Source organism: Capricornis sumatraensis, chromosome 7 (genome assembly GCF_032405125.1).
Source record: "Capricornis sumatraensis isolate serow.1 chromosome 7, serow.2, whole genome shotgun sequence".
NCBI lineage: Eukaryota > Metazoa > Chordata > Mammalia > Artiodactyla > Bovidae > Capricornis > Capricornis sumatraensis.
Genome location: NC_091075.1, coordinates 19,977,961 through 20,000,000, shown reverse-complemented (window position 1 = coordinate 20,000,000; position 22,040 = coordinate 19,977,961). Strand labels below are relative to the sequence as shown.

The 22,040-nt window shown below is 43.6% G+C and overlaps 1 protein-coding gene across 1 annotated transcript; it reads left to right on the top strand.

Annotated features, from left to right (window-relative positions):
- The first annotated feature begins 2,774 nt into the window (after nucleotides 1–2,774).
- Nucleotides 2,775–20,454, top strand: CYP2U1 (cytochrome P450 family 2 subfamily U member 1). The gene is made up of 5 exons (XM_068975441.1): nucleotides 2,775–3,264; nucleotides 15,009–15,644; nucleotides 17,383–17,544; nucleotides 19,370–19,537; nucleotides 20,273–20,454. Exons 1-5 carry the CDS (start codon nucleotides 2,775–2,777, stop codon nucleotides 20,446–20,448), a joined length of 1,632 nt encoding a protein of 543 aa, XP_068831542.1. The 3' UTR covers nucleotides 20,449–20,454.
- Nucleotides 20,455–22,040: the final 1,586 nt, after the last annotated feature.

The window sequence follows — 22,040 nt, the reverse complement described above, 5'->3', positions numbered from 1 at the left end:
CAGACACAACTGAGCAACTTAATCCCTATCCTCTTCTGTTGAAGGACATCTGGACCAGTTTGGGCATTAAACAAAAATATATGTTCTGATCCTACTTTAAAAAGTTTTGAGAATTGGATTTTGTTACTATTGAGATTCTGCCTTCTACCAATACTTTTCAGGGTCCTCCCTCCCCTCATCTCCTCTCCAGGAAAATCATAATACATTCAACTAGAGAAGAATGATATGGGTAATACTGAAGATGGGCCAGTTTATTTATTCATCATACAAGTCTGAAAGGCTGAATATAGAAAACAAAGTATACTGGCCAGTCTCACAATCTAATTTTGGAAAAGGCAGGTAAAGTTGCAAGAGGTGAAAAGGGAAGGCAATACCACCAACCTGTAGAGTCAGGACCCAGAGATAATTATTACCATTACAGCTTGTACTCATTGAGCCTAAACTAAATGCTAGACATTGTGCTCATTACTTCATGTAATCCTTACACTTGATGTAGGTACATTGGTTAACCCAGTTTCCTGTAGGGCAAATGGACGCTCAGAGAACATGCACAGAAATACCTATATACTATATGTGGAAGTATGTATGAAGGAGTATATATGAAGCAAATCATAGGAACTTAAAGGAAATGAAGGAATTAATTTTTAAATGGCTAGTAGAGTTGTGCAACTAAATAATACAATTAGTATTTCAACTTTTCCTTTCATTAGCATTTTGCAAACTCTTCTTAAGCCGTAAGCTCTCTCTGTTCATGCTCACTGACTCTGGATGAGTATCCTGTGTAGCATTTACCTCCCAGGGAATTACAAGCCAGCTGGACAATTGTAGTTTTACAAATAGAGTAATTTAACACCTCTCTTTTAAAGATTCAACACCACTCTTGATAACAAAATAATAGTACTTAGATATTTTGGATATACTGTTACCAACAATTCTGGCTGAAATCCAGCAAGAAGGATTCCAGTGGGAAGGTGAGTGGTTTAAATGATCTTTGGGGATTCCATTTAAAAATGTTTCCCTTAATACTCCTCTCCTCTTCCTTTCCCTCTCTCCCCACCCCAAAGATCTTTTGGTATTGCTTTCTTTTACTGCTGCTGATTATTATATTATTCCTCTATTTAAAGTAGGATGGATGAAGCAGAAAGTATTCCTTTTTCTGACAAGAAAGGCCTGGATATCATTTGGGAAAATTCATCCTTAAGAAGCACTGGATGAGCTATATGTTTCATGTTTAAATAATTTATCCATAGTCTGTATTATGAACAAGGTCTCCCTTTCTGAATTTGTTTGCAAGGGCTGCCATAACACAGTACTACAGACTTACTTCCTCAGTTTCTGGAGGCTAGAAATCTAAGAATCAAGGTGTTGGTAGGGTTGATCTCTTCTGAGTCCTTCCTCCCTGTCTTGTAGACGGCCATCTTCCTCCTGTGTTTTCACATGGTCTTCTCTCTGAGTCTGTTGCTGTCCTAATCTCTTCTTCTTAAACAGACAGCAGTCATACTGGGTTAGGGCCCACTTATATGACCTCATTTTACTCTACCTCTTTAAAGGCCCTGTCTCCAAATACAGTCACATTCTGAGGTACTCGGGCTTAGGACTTCAATACATGAATTTCAGGTGAACACAATTCAGCCCATAATACTTCCTATCTGCATCACAGAAGTAAGAGACTTACTTGGGAAAACAAGGCAATTATATCTTGTGTAATGTCAGAGAAAAAGGAGGAGCCATAATTATGGAAAATTAAAGACAGACTTGGAAAGCATTACTTAATTCTTAATATGCCAACCTCAGCATTTCTGGTTTGTTATCATACCTAGAACGATACTGTCACCCCTCCTCGCCCAATTTGCTTTTTATATTGTTAGCTAATTAAACCCGCCAAGCAAATTTCTGGATTAGGTCTCGCGCTGAAACGCACGCTGAGCTTTCACTTTCCGCACAAAAGAGATATTCCCACCGTCTAGTGAACTCCGGGAGTTGGTGATGGACAGCGAGGCCTGGCGTGCTGCGGTTCATGGGGTCGCAGAGCCGGACACGACTGAGCGACTGAACTGAACTGAACTGAACCGCAAGTTCTACGCGCTTTACTCCATCATCCGCCCCCTCCCTCCCCCAGCCTCTCACGACTATTACCCACCCCTCCTTTCCAAAGCGTTGGTCACCTACATCTACAAATTCTACACATTGCATTTCCATCACCCTGCTGTTTCTGGGTGGAGGAAAGGGTCATTTCTTCCTCCGAATCCCGACTTAGATAAAGCAGCAATCCTGTCCTTTTGCTCCAGGAGACGGGGCGAGGACCTCTCTCCCAACTCAGGGTAAAAGTGCTAATGTTTAGGCTGAGTCATATGAACGGCCTATTGACCTGGCACCGTTTAAGCACGCAACTGACAATGGACACAGGAAGTCTGATAACCAACCAGAGCGTAAATACGCGCGAGCATCTTTTTCTCAGGGGTAGGTCACTGCCAAGTCCGACCCAGCGGAGGGGCGCGACCCGGCTTAAGCAGCCAACTTTCAGAAAGCGAGCCCAGCCGGGTCCGCAGACCTCAACGGCGCGGTTGCGAGCGCGTCCCCGTTTCCGCTCGGGCGACGCTGATTGGAGGGACAGGCGGAGACGGTGGGCGCAGCCAATCCGGAGTGGCATCCGCGTCTTCTCCCCGCCCCTAGGCGTCAAGGGGAGTTGGCCCTGGGGCCCGGCACCAGTGTCTGGGAGAGTCTCGTGGGGTCTGCGGCAAGAGCCCGGGACTGCGGGCACCGGCACACAGGCCATGGCCTCCCCCGGGCTTCCCCCGCCCCCCACCGAGGACGCGCCCTGGCCTCTGCGCCTCCTGCACGCGCCCCCGGGGCTGCTGCGGCTGGACCCCACGGGCGGCGCGCTGCTGCTGCTCGTCCTCGCCGCGCTGCTGGGCTGGAGCTGGCTGTCGCGGCTCCCGGAGAGGGGCATCCCCCCCGGGCCCGCGCCCTGGCCCGTGGTGGGCAACTTCGGCTTCGTGCTGCTGCCGCCTTTTCTCCGAAGGAAGAGCTGGCCGTATCGCCGGGCGAGAAACGGAGGAATGAATGCCTCGGGCCAGGGCGTGCAGTTGCTCCTGAGCGACCTGGGCCGTGTGTACGGCAACATCTTTAGCTTCTTCATCGGCCACTACCTGGTGGTGGTCCTCAACGACTTCCACAGCGTGCGGGAGGCGCTGGTGCAGCAGGCCGAGGTCTTCAGCGACCGCCCGCGGGTGCCGCTCACCTCCATCATGACCAAGGGAAAGGGTGAGCTGGGCCGCGCCTCGGGGGTCACGGGCCGTGTGAACGTGCGGCTGGGGCTGCAGGTGCGCAGAGGCTGTGGGTTCTGTGCCCCTGCGGCCGCGCACCCGGCCCGCCTCGCACCTGCAGCCGGAGGTGGAGGGAGGCGCGCCTCCCACTCCTGGATCCCGTCGGTCCAGCTGGGATAGGCTCCATCTGCCCCAGGAGTATTCACTCCTTCCCAGAACAGGGCCTCACTCTTCAGGCTGTGTTCCTGACGAGAAACTTTGGCCTGGTTAAAAACAGAGAGGGATATTTACACCGTTGGCCTTCTGAGTGCAAGAATTTAATGTGATTATTTTCCGATAAGATAGGAGCCAATTGACAAGCCTAATACATCAGGTTCAGAGCCTCTGTGATTCCTGCTTATGGAAGTCTAAGTTGGGCAGTTTTAAGGGTTAGTAAACATCTTTGCTGCAGTCGGATATCACAGTTGCCCTTTGTTTATCAGTGTTCCCTCTGTTGTATTGGCCGGCACGGGTCCCAGACTATTTTTCCATCTGTGCCAATCCTGTCCTTAACTCAGGTGTTAATTTCAATGTCTTTCCTGCAGGCAGTTTTGTTTTTTCCCTCACTTCTGCTCCGGGTAAGTTAGGCTCCCTTGTTGGAACCTGTTTAATTGCAAAAGTACTTTTCCTTCGCTGCAGTAATCAGTACCCAGAATTTTATAACCTTGGGCTCAAAAGTTGTGTCTTCACCACTAGACTGACATCTAGGAGGACAGAGTAATTCCTTGTCCTTCCTAGCACGCAGTGGCGTGGTAGTGTAGTGTGTGTGCGCTCAGTTGTGTCTGACTCTGCGACCCCATGGACTGTAGTCCACCAGGCTCCTCTGTCCATGCAATTTTTCAGATAAGAATACTGGAGTGGGTTGCCATTCCCTTCTCCAGAGAATCTCCTGACCCAGGGGTTGAACACCTTGTCTGTTGCATCTCCTGCATTGGCAGGCAGATACTTCACCATTGTGCCACCAGGAAGTAGGAGTCAGTAACTGGTACGTAAATGAACTACTGCTTACCCTTCTTGGAATGTGGCATAAAGAGATTCAGGCTTTTTACACCCGGATTAAGCCAGATTTTTTGCATCAGGATTTTAAATGAATAGTAAAGATGATCTTAATATTTTAATGTTTATAATATTAATTTTGGTATTACTGAAAATTACACACATCATAGTCCATACCTCACCTTCTCCACACCTTCACACAGGCTGCTGCTTCTCCCTGGAATTCTCTTCTCATCTCATGGTCACCTGGAGAACTTCTGCCTGCTTTTCTTCTCTCTCTCTTTTTTTTTTTTTTAGTGTGGTGAAGTACAGATAGCATAAAATTTACCATCTTAATCATTTTTAAGCATACAGTTCAGCGGCATTAAGTCAATAACATTGTGAAACCATCACCGCTATCTCCAGAACTCTCTTCATCTTTCAAAACTGGAACTTTATACCCATTAAACAAACACTAAACACCCACTGAACATTAACGTCTCTAACCTCTGGCAACCACCATTCTATTTTTCATCCTAGGTAATTTATTTAAGTGGAATCATGCAGTATTTATCCTTTTGTGACTGATATATTTCACCTCATACATGTTTTAAGGTTCATCCATCTAGTGGCATGTGTAAGAATTTTCTTCCTTTTTAAGAGTGACTGCTGTTCAATTTAACGCTTGCAGTGCACTTTGTTTATCCATTCCCCCTTGGTGGACTATTGGGTACTTCTTCCTTTAGACTGTTGCGAAAAATGCTGCTGTGTATCTACAAATAACCACTCAGAGTGCTGCTATCAGTTCTTTTGGGTGTAAATCCAGAAGTGCTTGATCATAGGTAACTCTGTGTTTAATTTTTGAGTAACTGCCATACCATTTTCCATAGCAGCTGCACCACTTTCTATTCCTACCGGCAATGACCTACATTCCTACCGGCAGTGACCCACACTCCAGGTTCTCCACATCCTCGCCAATACTTGTGCACTGTTTTCTCACACCTGCTTCAATGTCTCCTCTCTGAGGATATGTTCTATGACATATTTCTCTACCCTCCCAGGCAGAGGTGCGCTACTCTTTTCTCTGTGATACCACTGTTTTCATTTAAACTCTCATCCCATTCCCTTCCAGTCAGTCAGTAAGTCTTGTCAGTTCCTACTGCAGATACATCCACGTGCTGTATCCATTCACTTCTCCCCATCTCCAGCTTATCCAAGCTACAATCAGTTCTCATCTCTTACTGCAGAAACCTCTTAACTAGCCTGCTTGCTTCAGCTCTGATCATTCATATATACGGCAATCAAAGGGATCTCTTAAAAAAAAAAACACGAATCAGAACCAATCATGTCACTCTGCCACTAAAACCAATTGCTTCTGACCCTGTTCTTGACCTATATGCCCTAAAGGATCTGGCGTCTGTTTGCCTTTTGGAGTTTATCTTTTTCTATTCTCTCTTTGCTTGTACATTACAAGTACAGTGTCTGCTCTGGACACACTAAGCTGATTCCTGGCAAGTTGGTGACTGCCTCTGGCTACTGGGTTTTGTTATCCTTGGGCCTGGAATAACTTTTTACTTGGCTGACTCTTTATCATCTCTTAGGTCAAATGTCACCTTTCACTTCTAGTTTAGACACTGTCCAATATCATAACTTAATCTCATTCATATTTCACTAAACTCATTCATTAAACATTTTGAAAGCATTTAGCCTATTACCAACCCCGTCTTCCTCCAGAATGTGACCTCTGTGAGGGTAAAGACTTAGGTCATCTCAACCACTGTACCCCCACTAATTGGCACAGAATAGGTAGTCAAGAAATGAATGAATGCATGCACCCAAGCACCTATTGTTGTACTTACCACATTGTATTGTCACTTTTGTTGCGTGCCTGTCTTTTCCTCCTGATTTTTTAAAGGTAAGAATTGGATTTTCTTCTTTGAGGTCCTTCTTGGTGGCTGTATAGTTTGGTCAATAATCCGTAATAAGGCAGTTCTTTTTTAATTGGAAGATAATTGCTTTAGAATACTATGCTGGTTTCTGCCGTACATCAGCGTGAATGAGTTGCAGGTATACATATGTCCTCTCCCCCTTAGAGCTCCCTCCCATCTGCCCCCTTGTCCCACCCCTCTAGACTGTCACAGAGCCCTGGGCTGAGCTCCGTGTGTCAGCAGCAAATCCCCACCAGCTCTGTTTGGCAGATGGTGACGTGTGTGTTTCCGCGTGCTCTCTCCATGAGTCCCCTCTCCCCCTCCCCCACTGTGTCCACAAGCCGGTCCTCTGTGTCTGTGACTCTGCTGCTGTTCTGCAGGCAGGCTCGTCAGCACTGTCTTTCCAGATGCCATACACATGCATTAATATACAATGTTTGTCTTTCTCCTTCTGACTTCCTCCGTACAATAGGCTCTGCCTCCTGGAGGAATTAATACTTTAAGTGAAGCACCAAAGTATCCCGGGCTCTTAAGACTTTCCTAAATAAGGAGGGATCTAATAACAAGCTGTGATCCAACTAATACTTAAAAACTGCTTTATTAGATATAATAAGGCAGTTATTATATGTAATATAATAAGGCAGTTATTATACATAAATATATTGTAAAGCATTTATTATTATACATAAGGTAGTTATATATAATAAGATGGTTATTATTACATATATAAGGTAGTTGTTATATATAACAAGGCGGTTTTTAAGTATTAGTTGGATCACAGCTTGTTATTAGATCCCTCCTTATGGGGAAAGTCTTGGGTGCCCAGGATAATTTGCTGCTTCAGTGTCTGACCTAAAAGTATTAATTCCCCCAAGACACAGCTCGGACTTCTGAAGCGATGCTGCTCTGGTGTTCTGGTGGATGTATGTTGGGCAAATGTGCTGGAAGAAATTTCTGTTGCTAGTGAAGGTGATTGACAGGGGAAGGTAAAGCAAGAACCATATGTAACAAGGGAAATGCTTATGGATTTTACTTGGAATAAACAATAGGCCATCTGCCCAGGAAAATGTAGATAGTCAAGGAATCTTTTAATGGAATTGTTTCAAAGGTGAAGAATAAAACGGGAGAAGGTAAATTTATCTCAAGATGCACATCAGGGGACAAAGGAGCAGATGAGTTCTGGGTTGACTTCATAGATCTGGAAGTGGATGGCATGGTCAGCTTGAAGGAGATCGGCCACAGGAGTGAAAGGCTGAGAGACTCAGCAAGATTTGAGGAGTGCCCAGACATTCCTCACTCCCTGCTCACTCCCTTCAGTGTCGTTGCCAACGGCAACATTATAAAATGTGACATTGTCCAGAAGGAGGATGTGTAGGCTATAAGAGAAGGTGATATTAGGAACTGGAGACCAATAGTGTTATTAAATGTTTCTTACAAGAAATTGTCTTTAAAGAATTTTGCTACTGAAATTGGTGAGACTAGCAGAGAAGGAGTGTTTCTTGAACAGTCATGTGCTGAAAATTGTTCACTTAACACATTGTCAACGAGTTCTAGCATGTAGGAAAGTTATTTATTTGAGTTTTTCAAATGATTGTGCTTAGACAAGTTGATGTTGTTTTTAAGCATAAAAGCTATAGTCAGCTAGGTAGGCCATAAAGATGCTCTACATTAGCTATGCCCATCAAACCTATTGATCCATCTGATTCTGTTCCTGAGCAGGAATAGTTAATAAAGCTACAAAGTCAGGTTAAGAGGTACAAACTACTAGGTATGAAATAAATAAGCTACAAGGGTATATTGTACATCACAGGGATATAGCCAATATTTATAATAATGTTAAATGGAGTATAATTTAAAAATACAGAATCATCTTGTATACCTGAAACTAATTTTGTATACCTGAAATTAATATAATATTATAAATCAACTCTACTTCAAATAAAAAAACTTTTTTAAGTCAGAGCCAAGTCTACCCAAGAAGTACTATACTTACCAGAATGGCATAGTTTGAAAACCTCAAGACAAAACTAATGAACACGTGAGACCTTCTCCAGCATTTTTCAGGTTATAACTAGAGAATAGAGGGTTTTGGAAGGGCTTTTCTCTCTAGTGGTGAAAATGGGAGAATGGGCATCTCAGGGTAGCTCCTGATTCTTGGAGAAGCTGGTTCACAGAAAGAAGAAAGGCAGGCAGAAAGAAGTGAAAGTGGGTGCGGAGAGAAGGAGTTATGTGGCATTGAGTCCTCTCTGATGTGGTGACACCCAGCTCTTTCTGCTTTTTGATTCCATCCACAGCCTACTTGGCCTTTTTGCCAAACTAGATTGAGGGTATGTTTTATCATTTCCAAACCAGAGTCCTGATTTTGCTGTGCGGTCGTTTTTATTTTTCAGTGTTTTTCTATCCCCCTTGAGATGAAGTCTTTGTAGACAACCATTGTATACATAAGAATAGTGTGAAGTCACTCAGTCGTGTCCGACTCTTTGCGATCCTGTGGACTGTAGGCCACCAGGCTCCTCTGTCCATGGGATTTCCCAGGCAAGAATACTGGAGTGGGTTGCCATTTCCTTCTCCAGGGGTGGAGGAGCCTGGTGGGCTGCAGTTCATGGGGTCGTGAAGAGTCGGGCACAACTGAGCGACTTCCCTTTCACTTTTCACTTTCATGCACTGGAGAAGGAAATGGCAGCCCACTCCAGTGTTCCTGCCTGGAGAATCCCAGGGATGGGGGAACCTGGTGGGCTGCCGTCTGTGGGGTCGCACAGAGTCGGACACGACTGAAGCGACTTAGCAGCAGCAGCAGGGATCAAACCCAGGTCTCCCTCATTGCAGGCAGATGCTTTAACCTCTGAGCCACCGATGTAAAAAAAAAAAAAGAATGGAGGTGTCAACAATTGGAAGATGTGCCTGAACCTCTTCCAAACACTCTAAGACTCTAAGACTTCCCAACCATGGTATTTACAAGGTTTGAAACCCTGATGCCATTAATTCTGTCCATGCCACTCATCCCTGGCATTCTCAGACACTGTCTCCTTGGACACCTCTTAGATCTTGCACTTCATATGTGTCAAAGTGAAAGTGTTAGTCACTCAGTCATGTCCAACTTTTGCAACCCCACGGACTGTAGCCTGCCAGGCTCCTCTATCCCTGGAATTCTCCAGGTAAGAATACTGGAGTGGATTGCCATTTCCTGCTGCAGGGGATCTTCCTGACCCAGGGATCAAACCCAGTTCTCCTGCATTTGAGGCAGATTCTTTACCATTCGAGCTACTGGGCAAGTCCTCATACCTGTCAAGTTGTTGTCAATACCCAACGCCCAAGTACCAGCGTCTCTTGAGAGAGTTCCCTCCTTTTCCCCGCCTTAGCTAAACCTGAATTTTTCCCTGAAGATAATCCAGCCCCTTTTTAACTTCCCCCAAGTTCTTCATTTTTCTAAAATGTGCCTTCATATACATCCTTATTTACAAATGAAGTATCACTCAGATGTCACTGCTTTCACTCAGCTGACAGGATGCTCTTTCCTCTGTCTACATTGAAACCTCAATAACCTCCAACATACAACATTTAATACAATGTATCCCAACAATGGAACATTCAGTATAGTCCAACATACAGCATTCAATCCTGTACAGTCCAACAATGCAACATTCAATACCATACATACCAATTATGCAACTTTAGTGCAACCCACCGTACAACATTCAATATGCTATGCAACCTCAGTAGAGTCCAGCATAAAACAGTGTATTAGAGTTGTTGATTTATCCAGTTCTTCAAAAAAACAAAGCATCTTGAGAACAGTGACTGTCTTTTAAATCCATATGTCCTTTGTAGCTGACACATAGGGGACTTTAAATAAATATTGGAAAAACTAATAGAGGGCATTTTGCTAGATAAAATGTTTCTAAAATCCAAATGTATGGATTTAAAGATGAGTTGAAAGGTGAGAGTTTGAAAGATGATAAGTAGGTGACACAGACTGAGGACCTAACAAAAGAATAAAATTCCTTGAGAAATAGGACAGACCAGAGATGTCATACGTGACATCTTAAATTAGATGGTAGTTAACATTAGGATAAAATCCTGAAGTTAGAGTGAGAGGCCATATCTTTCCAAGGAAAGAGAAGGGAGCCCAGTAGCGCAGCCTCTGAATGCTGACGGCAGCGAAAGGTTTAGGCATGGTTAAAGACAGGAAGTGTGACTAAGCTGTGGTTCCCTAGAAAATAGTTTATGGGGCTTTAGTAAACAAGAGAGTCTAGTTTCAGAAGTAGTTCATAAATTTTTATTCTTTCTTTGTCTTGAAAATCACACACTACACCAGAGGGACTTTGCACAGAAGCACCTACCCCATCCATGATGAAATGTACCTATAACACCTGAAGACAAAGAATGGAGACAGGATTGGCAGATGACTTCAAAGAGTGGTGGGTGACCGCCCTTAAGTTTCCACAGGGGGAGGTACTAATGGAGTGTGGTACAGTTCTTCCTAAGGAATCCGAAGTACCAGTGATCACAGGAGATAGGGACGCGCCAGAGAGCTGGAAACAGCACTTGCTAGAAGTGCGCATAAACTACAGTTAGACCAGTTCCTTATCACCCTCCCGGCAGAAAATAGAAAATAGATGCTCTTGAAGACCTTTGATTTTAGTGACCTCTTGGTCAGCCAGTGATTTGAAGTAGGGAGGGGAGTGAGGGCAGAGGAATATGACCTTGTGCCATGCAAGATGAAAATCTGCCACAATGAGAAGCCTGTGCACTGCAACTGCAGAGTAGCCCCCACTTGCCACAACTAGAGACAGCCGGAGCGCAGCAACGAAGACCCAGCATAGCCCCCAAACTAAAGAAACAAAGAATAAGGAAGGCATTACATGGTGATAAAAGGAACCCTTTAACCAGGAAGATAAAATATTTCTAAATTTGAATGTAGCTGACAATGTTGTCTGGCATATACAACATAGATACAGAGATATATAAAATTTTTGTGTATTTTAATTATATATTTTAATTATTAAAATATTATATATATATACATATATACACATAACAAAAACATAATTGCAAAAAGAAATTAACAAGGACCGTTAGAGCAAAATATTTTAACATAAGTATTTGAATAGTTGAGAGATCAGGCGGATAAAAATTTGGTAAGGATAAAGAAGATTTGAGTCTAACAGTTATCTGGCTTTCTTTGCTGGAAAGGACTTTACAGTGGCAGGCTTAGTGTATTTATCACCCGCAGTGGATGATTTTTTAGTGCTCTGGTCCTTCATGTGAAAAAAAGATTTAATAAGGTCATGTAACAATATGCAAAAATCACTGTCTTTTCCGTTTCTTCTTTAGTTTCAAAATGACAATTTTACAATGCTAAATTTCAGTTGTATTGGATACATGGATATGTATGGCTGAGTCCCTTTGGCTGTTCACCTAAAATTATCACAACATTGTTAATTGGCTATACTCCAATATAAAATTAAAAGTTTTTTCTTTAATTTCAAAAAAAGAGGACCTTATACCCAATAATTGCTTATATAAAAATTCTTCCCTACTTTATTTGGAGGTTAATTAAAATTGATCACATTCTAGACTAAAAAGCTAGCCTCATCGATGTAAAAAATCAGCATAAGCCAGTTAACCTAGGTGGCAAAAGAGAATCATAACAGAAGAAGAACTTTATACTTCAAATGCATTGAAGAGACATGCAAACAATACTTGTGGACTGCAGCTAAGGTGGATCTCAAAGGCAACTGTAGAGCCTTGAAAAGCGAAAGTGTTAGTCTCTCAATAGTGTCGGACTCCTTGCAACACCATGGACTGTAGCCCAAGGCTCCTCTGTCCATGGGATTCTCCAGGCAAGAATACTGGAGTGGGTAGCCATTCCCCTCTCCAGGGGATCTTCCCAACCCAGGGGTGTCTCCTGCATTGGCATGCAGATTCTTTACACTGAGCCACCTGGGAAACCCTTTTAGAGCCTTCACTATCCTTTATTAGGATAAAGGTCTGAAAATTAGTGGGCTTCCCTGGTGGCTCAGTGTTAAAAGAATCCTGCATGCAGGAAATGTGGGTTTGATCACTGGGTTGGGAAGATCCCCTAGAGAAGGAAATGGCAATCCACTCCAGTATTCTTGCCTGGGGAATCCCATGGACAGAGAAGCCTAGTGGGCTACAGTCCATGGGGCCCCAAAGAGTTGGACACAACTTAGCAACTAAACAACAGCAACAATATACAATAAAACAGACTAGAAAACCTGTAAATGGAGCTGCCTGTATACAGCAGATGTGTGACAGAGGCAGTGATGTAGATCAGCAGGGGAAAGGAGAAGCTGTTCCATTAATGCTGCTTGAATAACAGATTATCAAAATAGGGGGTAAAGTGGATTCCTTCTTCACAACAAGTAGGAATACCTCACATAAGTATAAACTCCAGGTAGGCTATAGAGACTTAAATGTCAAAAAGCAAAATGTTTTAATTTTACACGAAAATAGTTGTATTTATGAACCTGTGGTAGGAAAAGATTTTTAAAATAAGATACACAGAATAAACCACCAAGAAAAGATTGGTAAATGCAACTACCGTCATATTTAAAACTTGTTTATCAAGTGGTAGCATGAAAACATGAAAAAAGCAGTTCACGTGATGGAAGACAATATCTGCTTTGCATGTAGAATATATAAGAAGAAAATTGCACAGTTTATAAGTACAAATCACAGAATAGGAAACTTGGGCAATAGCCATATGAGAAGCTGTTCCAACTCACTGTAACAATCAGGGACATGCAAATAAAAATCAGATGAGATACATTTCAGCCCTATGATTGGCAAAAATAAAATGTTGATAACTGCCAAGAGATGGCAACTATTTGATGAGATTGTTAATATACTTCTGGTAGGCACACTTTTGGGGTCTTCTCCACTTTGGAGAGGAGTTTGGCCATACCTAGTCACACTGAAGGTGTGTAATTTTATAACACATCAATGTACTCTTAGCAATCTTCAAAATTCTGATGGAGGGGGAAAGGTACAATTAATACATTTGCTGAAAATCTTTAGAAATGTGTCTTTCCCAGGAAACTACTAGAGGATAGGCTCCAACAAAATACAGTAGTGAAGAAGAAAAAGACATAGATTCCAGGGAAATGGGTTCAATACAGGAGGGTCCAAAAAATTTCTACTCTGCACTACAACACTTCATTTGTGTTCAGTTCTTTCTGACCCCATGGACTGTAGCCCAGCAGGCCCCTCTGTCCATGAGATTCTCCAGCCAAGAATATTGGAGTGGGTTGCCATGCCCTTCTGCAGGGGATCTGCCCCACCTAGGGATCAAACCCATGTCTCATTATGTCTCCTGCACTGGCAGGCAGGTTCTTTACCACTAGCATCACCTGGGAAGCCCCCCCCCCCGCCCCAAATTTTGTAGATGATGACAAATGGAAGTCATAAAACACCTAAACAAAAGGCCTAGAAAGAATATCATATTTGAGCAGATGTGTGGAAGATTCCAGGCAGGAAAATGAACCTGATAAATCGTTCAGAACATTTGACCCTATGGCTTCTTTTTTATTGAGAATCATTTTACATAGACAGGCTTAACCACTGCGAGAGGTCTTTATTTCATTCTCAGCTGTATTCACAGCATCCCAGTGTCTGGTACATAGTAGGCATTCAGAAATATTTGTTAAGTGAATGAAGCATGTCCTTGAAGGTAGCAGGAATGAAATAGATGAAAAATGGGAAGGAAGGAGAACTGGCTGAAACAATAAAGCACACCATGGAAAAGAGGAGGATGAAATAAGTGACAGGAAGCAAGGAATATTTGAGAACAATTTGATACAACCTCTGAGAGAATGGTGAAAGATGTATGACATAAGTGAGAATCAAATAAGATGTGATTGTGAATGTCCTAGAGTTCAGATGCTTTTAAATTAGGGCTGTTTGCAACAACAGACATTTTAGATTACTTGCCAGTTCTTTGATCCAAGCTTTGATGAGCACTGTTCTAATTCAGTTGGGTCACTGATTTATTCAGCTAATATTTAACAAGCTCCTCCTCTGTATGTACCACTGTGTCAGAAGTTTGGATTTTAATGACGAGCAAACTCGGAGAAGACAATGGCAGCCCACTCCAGTACTCTTGCCTGGAAAATCCCATGGATGGAGGAGCCTGGTGGGCTGCAGTCCATGGGGTCGTTGAGGGTTGGACACGACTGAGCGACTTCACTTTCACTTTTCACTTTGATGCATTGGAGAAGGAAATGGCAACCCACTCCGGTGTTCTTGCCTGGAGAATCCCGGGGATGGGGTAGCCTGGTAGGCTGCCGTCTATGGGGTCGCGCAGAGTTGGACACGACTGAAGTGACTTAGCAGCAACAGCAAACTCAGATATTGTCCCTGCCCTCCTGTGCACTCTGTTACTGTGCTTCTTCTTCTGTTCATAATGTTTAGAATATGGATGTACCTAGCTTGAGATATTTTCTAAGTCTGGGTTCACTTTAAGAAAATAAGATTTTGAAATTTATGTAACTCTAGAAATCGAGTCTTGTTTTCTCTTATTTCACCCGGAGTTGTTATAATAAGCTTTTTAGCAAAGTTTTCTAATGAAATTAGATATGATTTTTGTTATTAGAAACATACACTATCTGGATAACTAAAATTTGCCAGTTGTTCTTCTTGGCTGGTGGTCCTTATCTATACATATATGAGCTTTGCACAAGTGACTTGAGAAATACAAGTCCACTTCATGGTTGGTCCTCTTCAGTATTAAATCAAGCTTTGCTGTCTCTCACCGTCTTTCCTTGGTTTCCTTTTGCAGGGATTGTATTTGCACGTTACGGTCCAGTCTGGAAACAGCAGAGGAAGTTCTCTCATTCAACTCTTCGTCATTTTGGCTTGGGAAAGCTTAGCTTGGAGCCCAAGATTATTGAGGAATTCAAATATGTGAAAGAGGAAATGCAAAGGCACGGAGAAGCCCCTTTCGACCCTTTCCCCGTCGTCAACAACGCCGTCTCTAACATCATTTGCTCTTTGTGCTTTGGTCGGCGCTTCGATTACACCAATAGTGAATTTAAGAAAATGCTTAATTTTATGTCACGAGCATTAGAAATTTGTCTGAACACCCAGCTCCTCCTGGTCAACATATGCTCCTGGCTCTATTACCTTCCTTTTGGACCGTTTAAGGAATTAAGACAGATTGAAAAGGATTTAACCATTTTCCTTAAAAAAATCATCAAAGACCATCGAGAGTCTTTGGATGTAGAGAACCCTCAGGACTTCATCGACATGTATCTTCTCCATGTGGAAGAGGAGAAGAAAAATAATAGCAGTAGTGGTTTTGATGAAGATTACTTATTTTATATCATTGGCGATCTCTTCATTGCTGGCACTGATACCACAACGAACTCTTTGCTTTGGTGCCTCCTGTATATGTCACTGCACCCCAACATTCAAGGTAATAAACAGATGTTTCCTTTATTCATGGCAAAACCAGGATATTTAAATCAGGATCAACAACCTTGGTGATCCTGTGGCTCCTATCAATAAGCAACGTCTTCGGGCTGGAAAACAAAATGGAAATGCTTGCATCTCATAGGGAATTGGTAAGGTGTTAACAGTGAAACTCCAAGATTCTAGACAGTGGCACTAAGGTCACAGCTTGCATGCATCTGCGTTAAATCTCTACAGGTCTGATTCTGTGTGAAATCTAGGGTGAAGGAAGAACTTTAGAGAGGACTCTCTTAGAGTTGAAGAGTATCATAATCATCTGAACCCATCCATCTTTCTTGAAAATGAGACCAGAGGCCCAGAGTTCTGTGATTTTCACAAGGTCACAGAGCTAGTTCCACCACATCAATACCAGTAGGTAGTGAATGTCAGTGGAAGGACAGGGGGAAGAAGTGTATTCATTTTCCATTCCTCCTACAACAAATAACCACACACTGAGCGACTTAACACAAATTTGTCATCTTAGAGTTCTGTACATTAGACGTCTGACACTGTCTCAGTGAGCCAAAATCAAGACATTGGCAGGGCTGCGTGCCTTGCTGGATGCTCTGGAGGAGAATCCATCTCCTTGCCATTTCCAGCTTCCTTGGCTGGTGGCCCCCTTGCTCCCATTTTGAAGTCAGCAATCTTGTATCTCTCCGGCCATTTTTTCATAGTCACATCTCCCTCTGACTCTAAACTCAACTGGGAAAAGTTCTCCAATTTTAAAACCCATGTAATTAGTCTGGGCACACCGAGAAAATCCAGCATAATCTCCCCAGCTCAAGGTCCTTCATTTAATCAAAGTCCCTTTACCATATAAGATAGCATATTCACAGGTTCTAAGGGATTATGGACACCTTGGGGGACCATTGTCTGCCTACTATAGATGGGATTTTGCCTACCTGCATTCATTAACTATTGATGAGTAGCAAATTATCCCAAAATTTAGCATCTTAAAAGAACAACCGTTCATTATGTCATATAATTTCTGAGGATCAGGAATTTGGAGCAGCTTAATCTGGATGTTCTGCATAGGATTTCTTACGAAATTATAATCAAGATGTTGGCCGGGGCAACAAATACCTGTAGACTTGACTAGGACCCTCTAGCAAGATGGTTCACCCACATGACTGCTGGCGGGCCTTGCCCTTCAGACCTTGACTTGGCTGCCAGCTTCTCCCAGAGTGAATGACCCGAGAGTGGGTGGTCCAGACAGACGCTGTGGTGGTCAACTAGCCAAGCTCAGAATGGTCATATCGTCACTTCTGCCTATTCTGTTGGTCCCAGAGACCAGTTTGGTATAAAGTGGGAGGGGACGGCACAAAGATGTGACCACCAAGAGGTGAGGTCACTGGGGGTCATGTTGAGCTGTCACACGTCGTCACAGGTAAAAGCTTAGAGAACCAGTTCAAAGTTGATACGAGAGAGTGATTCAGACTGGTCCTGAATCCAGTGCACCTTCCCCTTGGCCCCTCTGTCTGCTCTGCCATGCTCCGTTAAGAGTCCCAGGCTAGTACAGAGTCCCTGGGACCAGCTGCCTCTACTGGGATATCTGACCGGTGCTTCACTTCACGGAGGCTAAGTCAGCTTCTACTGCTGACTTCCCAACTGTGCGGGTGTGGTGATGGGAAGTGAGCATGGGAGGGCGGTCTCTCCTGGCTTATCCTTTGGATTCTGCTTTCCTTTTTTTTTTTTTGGTATAGAAAAGGTTCATGAAGAAATTGCAAGGGTCGTTGGTGCTGACCGCGCCCCCTCCCTCACTGACAAGGCGCGGATGCCCTACACAGAAGCCACCATCATGGAGGTGCAGAGGCTGAGCACCGTGGTTCCGCTCTCCATCCCTCACATGACCTCAGAGAAAACAGGCAAGTCCAGAGCCTTCCTCCTTGGAATGCCCTTGAGGGGAACCCAGCCCCTTCACCCGGAGGACCTGAGGTGAGGGTGCAGCGGGGGGTCGGCATGGTCATGGATAGTCAAATGTCCAGGGGATGCTTCAGCCTCACTGTCCCTGTTTGCTGTGCTGGCTGGTGTTCCAGCACTGCCTGTCTGGTAAATGGCTCTCTAGCCTTCAAAGCATGCTCATGTACACTGGTCAGGCAAATTCTGCTGCCCTTTAAGGTAGCTGTACTGGCAGATACAATAAATAACAAAGGTCCCTCTCTGTCCTCCTGTTCTTGGAGGTCTGAAGAGCTAGGCTAAATTTGGAATTAAGGAGTTCAACTGGGAATTACCCTGCATCGTTTTTAACAATTCTGCAACTGAAGCACAAATGGCGAAGAATTAGAAGAGCCCATCTGATTCTGAGGGCACATGTTTCAGCCTCTCACCTACAGTGACATACAGGCACTCAGACTGTAAATATCCTTCATAGCCAGGAGTTGTCCTCTGGAGACAGCCTGTGATGAAATGGGCTTATCTACTTATAAGACAATTGTAGGAGGCAATCACTTATAAATGATGTTGGATCACTCAACAGTTTGGTGGAAATTAGATACGAAGTATGTGCGGCATCTTTGGGGCATTGTTTAAAGTACATATGATCTTGTGAGCTGGTAAGAGCCAGTGCTGACGTCCTGTTATATCCCTTTGGTTTACCTTCTTCATTGCATTGTGTGGACATAAAAGACTCTGTGAGCTGTAAATTATATATAAGAATTACTGTTGTCTGAAGTGAAGTGAAAGTTGCTCAGTCCTGTCCGACTCTTTGCGACCCCGTGGACTGTAGCCTGCCAGACTCCTCTGTCCATGGAATTCTTCAGACAAGAATGGAGTGGGTAACTAACTGTTCCCTTCTTCAGGGGATATTCCCGACCCAGGGATCAAACACAGGTGTCCTGCATTGCAGGCAGATTCTTTACCATCTGAGTTTAGTTGTTATGTCTGACTCTCTGTGACCCCATAGAGCGTGGCTGCCAGGCTCCTCTGTCCATGGGATTCTCCAGTCAAGAATACAGGAGTGGGTTGCCATGCCCTCTTTCAGGGGATTTTCCCGACCCAGGGATCGAACCTGTGTCTTGTGCATTGGCAGGTGGCTTCTTTACCACTGAGCCACCAGGGAGGAATTTATAATTTTTGGGGACAGTTTACTTGACATGCCACATGATTTCTATTTTAATGTTTCTGTTAATTATAATTTTTAATGGTTTGATTGAATTTATTAACTCAATATGCATCAGAGCAGCTCCTGTGCTCTGTCTTAGGCTGGGTCTAGGGATCATGTGGCGGAGAGGGCAATGGCACCCCACTCCAGTACTCTTGACTGGAAAATCTCATGGACGGAGGAGCCTGGTAGGCTGCAGTCCATGGGGTCCGCAAAGAGTCAGACATGACTGAGCGACTTCACTTTCACTTTTCACTTTCATGCATTGGAGAAGGAAATGGCAGCCCACTCCAGTGTTCTTGCCTGAAGAATCCCAGGGAATGGGGAGCCTGGTGGGCTCTCGTCTATGGGGTCGCAGAGTCGGACACGACTGAAGCGACTTAGTAGCAGCAGCAGCAGCAGGGATCATGTGGAGATGATAACAGTTAATAAGGTCTTTTCCGTGCCCTCAAAGGACCTGAAAGTTTACTCTCAGCAGGTTAAGAACCTAGATACATAACTAGCTCTTTTTTTTTTTTCAAACAGTGATGTTTACTGAGAGCTATTAGTAAAAGCATGTTGAATGATTCTGTGGTTTTGTTCTGTTTTAGTGCTCCAAGGGTATACCATTCCTAAAGGCACAATAATATTACCCAACCTATGGTCAGTACACAGAGACCCAGCCATCTGGGAGAAACCAAATGATTTCTACCCTGATCGATTTCTGGATGATCAAGGACAACTTATTAAAAAGGAAACGTTTATTCCTTTCGGGATAGGTCAGTTAAACTTTTATTTTCTTAATGGTATAATTAAGAAAGAAGTAGAACCAGAAGAATCTTTTATTATTTCATGATATTGTTTTAAAAATGTGTCTTTCTTGACAAGCCAATATATGAGAGAAATAATTTAGACAATGCATTTCCACTGTATTCATTTCATATTTAAAAAAATGAAAGCAGTTGATTTTAAATCATTAAATGTGACTAGAAATCTTCCTTTTTGAGTTGTCCAGGTGATTGCTTAAGTCCCAGAGACCTATTAGAGTTAAGAGCAGCTTTCAACCTGCCTGAACGATGGGTGAGAGGGTGGGATCTCTGATCTCAGCAGTTACTCTTTCAAGTTCCTAGATGAGGGCAGGGAGGCTTCTTTCTATAGAAAAGGAATGCTCCAGAGATTCTCAAGTGATGTCTCTGCTCTTCAATCTTCCAGTAAGAGCAGGGAAAGAGAAAAGTAGGTATGGAGGAGACGAGGTGGCCCTCCTTGTTGGGTCCGTCTCCAGTTTCTATCTAGGATGAGCATAGATTTTTGGGAGTAGGAGTTAGCTAAAATGTGAACTTGGTAAAAATTCTGATAGACTGTGGGAAACCCTGGGGTATATGTGGCAATTTTATTTCAAACCTCTCTGTGTCTGCCTTTAAAACACTCAATTTAGAGTTTTTGTATAAATGTGTCCCTTTTGAGGTAGGAAAAGGGGTGGTCTTGTAATCCCTTTTTTCTGGTCTTATTTTTAGGGAAGCGAGTGTGTATGGGAGAGCAGCTGGCAAAGATGGAGCTGTTCCTGATGTTCGTGAGCCTGATGCAGAGTTTCACGTTTGTTTTGCCTAAGGACTCAAAACCAATCCTGACTGGGAAATATGGTCTAACTTTAGCCCCACATCCATTTAATATAATCATTTCAAAGAGATAAAGAACATCTCCATGAAAAGATGGTGCAGAAAATATAAATACACATTCTTCTAAACAGATTCTTCCTTCTGTAATTGACAGTGGATCTGGCAACTCTGAAAATCTAGGCTGGGCTCAGATCAGAGAGAGATTGGAAAGAGGGTTAAACATGTGGGACTTTTCCTTTTGAGGGGGGTGGTTCCTCTGCAGGAAACTTCAGCCATTTCTATAATGCATGTGACTTGGGGGATTGCGACCAAAGTAGTGGATGGGGAAGAAGGCGATACGGATTTTTATGCCCAGTGGGCTCCACCAGTGGGCATTTCATCTCATCTCTCAGTGCCTCAGTCTTTCCACATGGAAGGTAGTGGTCACAAAACCTGCCTTATATCTTGGCATGCGTGTGTGCGTGCTAAGCCACTTCAGTTGTCTCCGACTCTGTGATCCTATGGACTGCCCCCCAGGCTCCTGTGTCCATGCGATTCCCCAGACGAGAATACTGGAATGGGTCGCCATTCCCTTCTCCAGGGGATCTTCCAGACCCACGGATCAAACCTGGGTCTCCTGCGGCTCCTGCGTTGCAGGCAGATTCTTTACCACTGAGCTACTGCAGACACTCATCTCGGCTTGAACGGTGGTCAAATGCCTTGTATCTTTTCTGACATCACTAAGATGCTGTTAAGTTCTGGAGAACGAATCCGGGAGAAGGAAGACCTACCTGGTTAAGACCCATGGCAACCTAAAAGTGGTGTTCAGAGTTTAATACTTCATCAGAGAAGGATGTGGGCTTGAGAGACAATGAACTAGAACTTACCTTGGAACAGAGCTTATGTCCGTTTTAGGGGACTTGGTATCATTACCCTTTTACGATTTTAGTTTTTGCTCTTTGTAGACAGAGGATGAAGAGAACCCTTGTTCAGTATGTTGAGCAATGGCTATGGTCTGAGTGTATATGTCTGCCTTCTATTTCAACTACATGAACAGTAAGCCTGGATGAAGAAGTGGCTTCATGGCAGGATTCCTTTCTGCTGTCTTTACCCACAAGGATGTAGCTCTGGCTTGTAACTTGAGCCCTGAAGAGTGAGCTCAGGAATTTCGATACTGGGATTTATAAGGGAAGGATTCGAGCTGTACTGAACGTCCCTTTCCTGTTCTTCCTTCCTGCCAGTAGGCCTAACATATCTCATCCTTGAAGACTCACAAAGACAGGAAGGCATTCTTTTGCTTATTAAGATAACTAAATTGTTTCTTAATAAATAAGCTCCTTCTGAAAAAGCAGTTCTCGAAAAAGGCAACACCCTCTTTCAGGAGGTGTTTGGAAATATGGGGGGGTGTTTTCATTTATCACAATCATGGGGGTTTGCTGCCACAAAGCCAGGATGATCAATGTCTGAGCAGTCCTAGACAATGGAGAGCAGACCTGTCCACAGAGAACGTGCTCCAGAAGTGGCCAGGCCTTTCCTCTATTCTCCCAGTATTCTCCGTATATAGAAGGAATCGTGATATAACATGAGCAGCTGTCCTTTTTGAGCCTTACTCATCCTGGCACCATACTTTATGCTTTGGTTGGATACTTATGTAATTCTTACAGACTGTCCAGTCACAGGATGATAT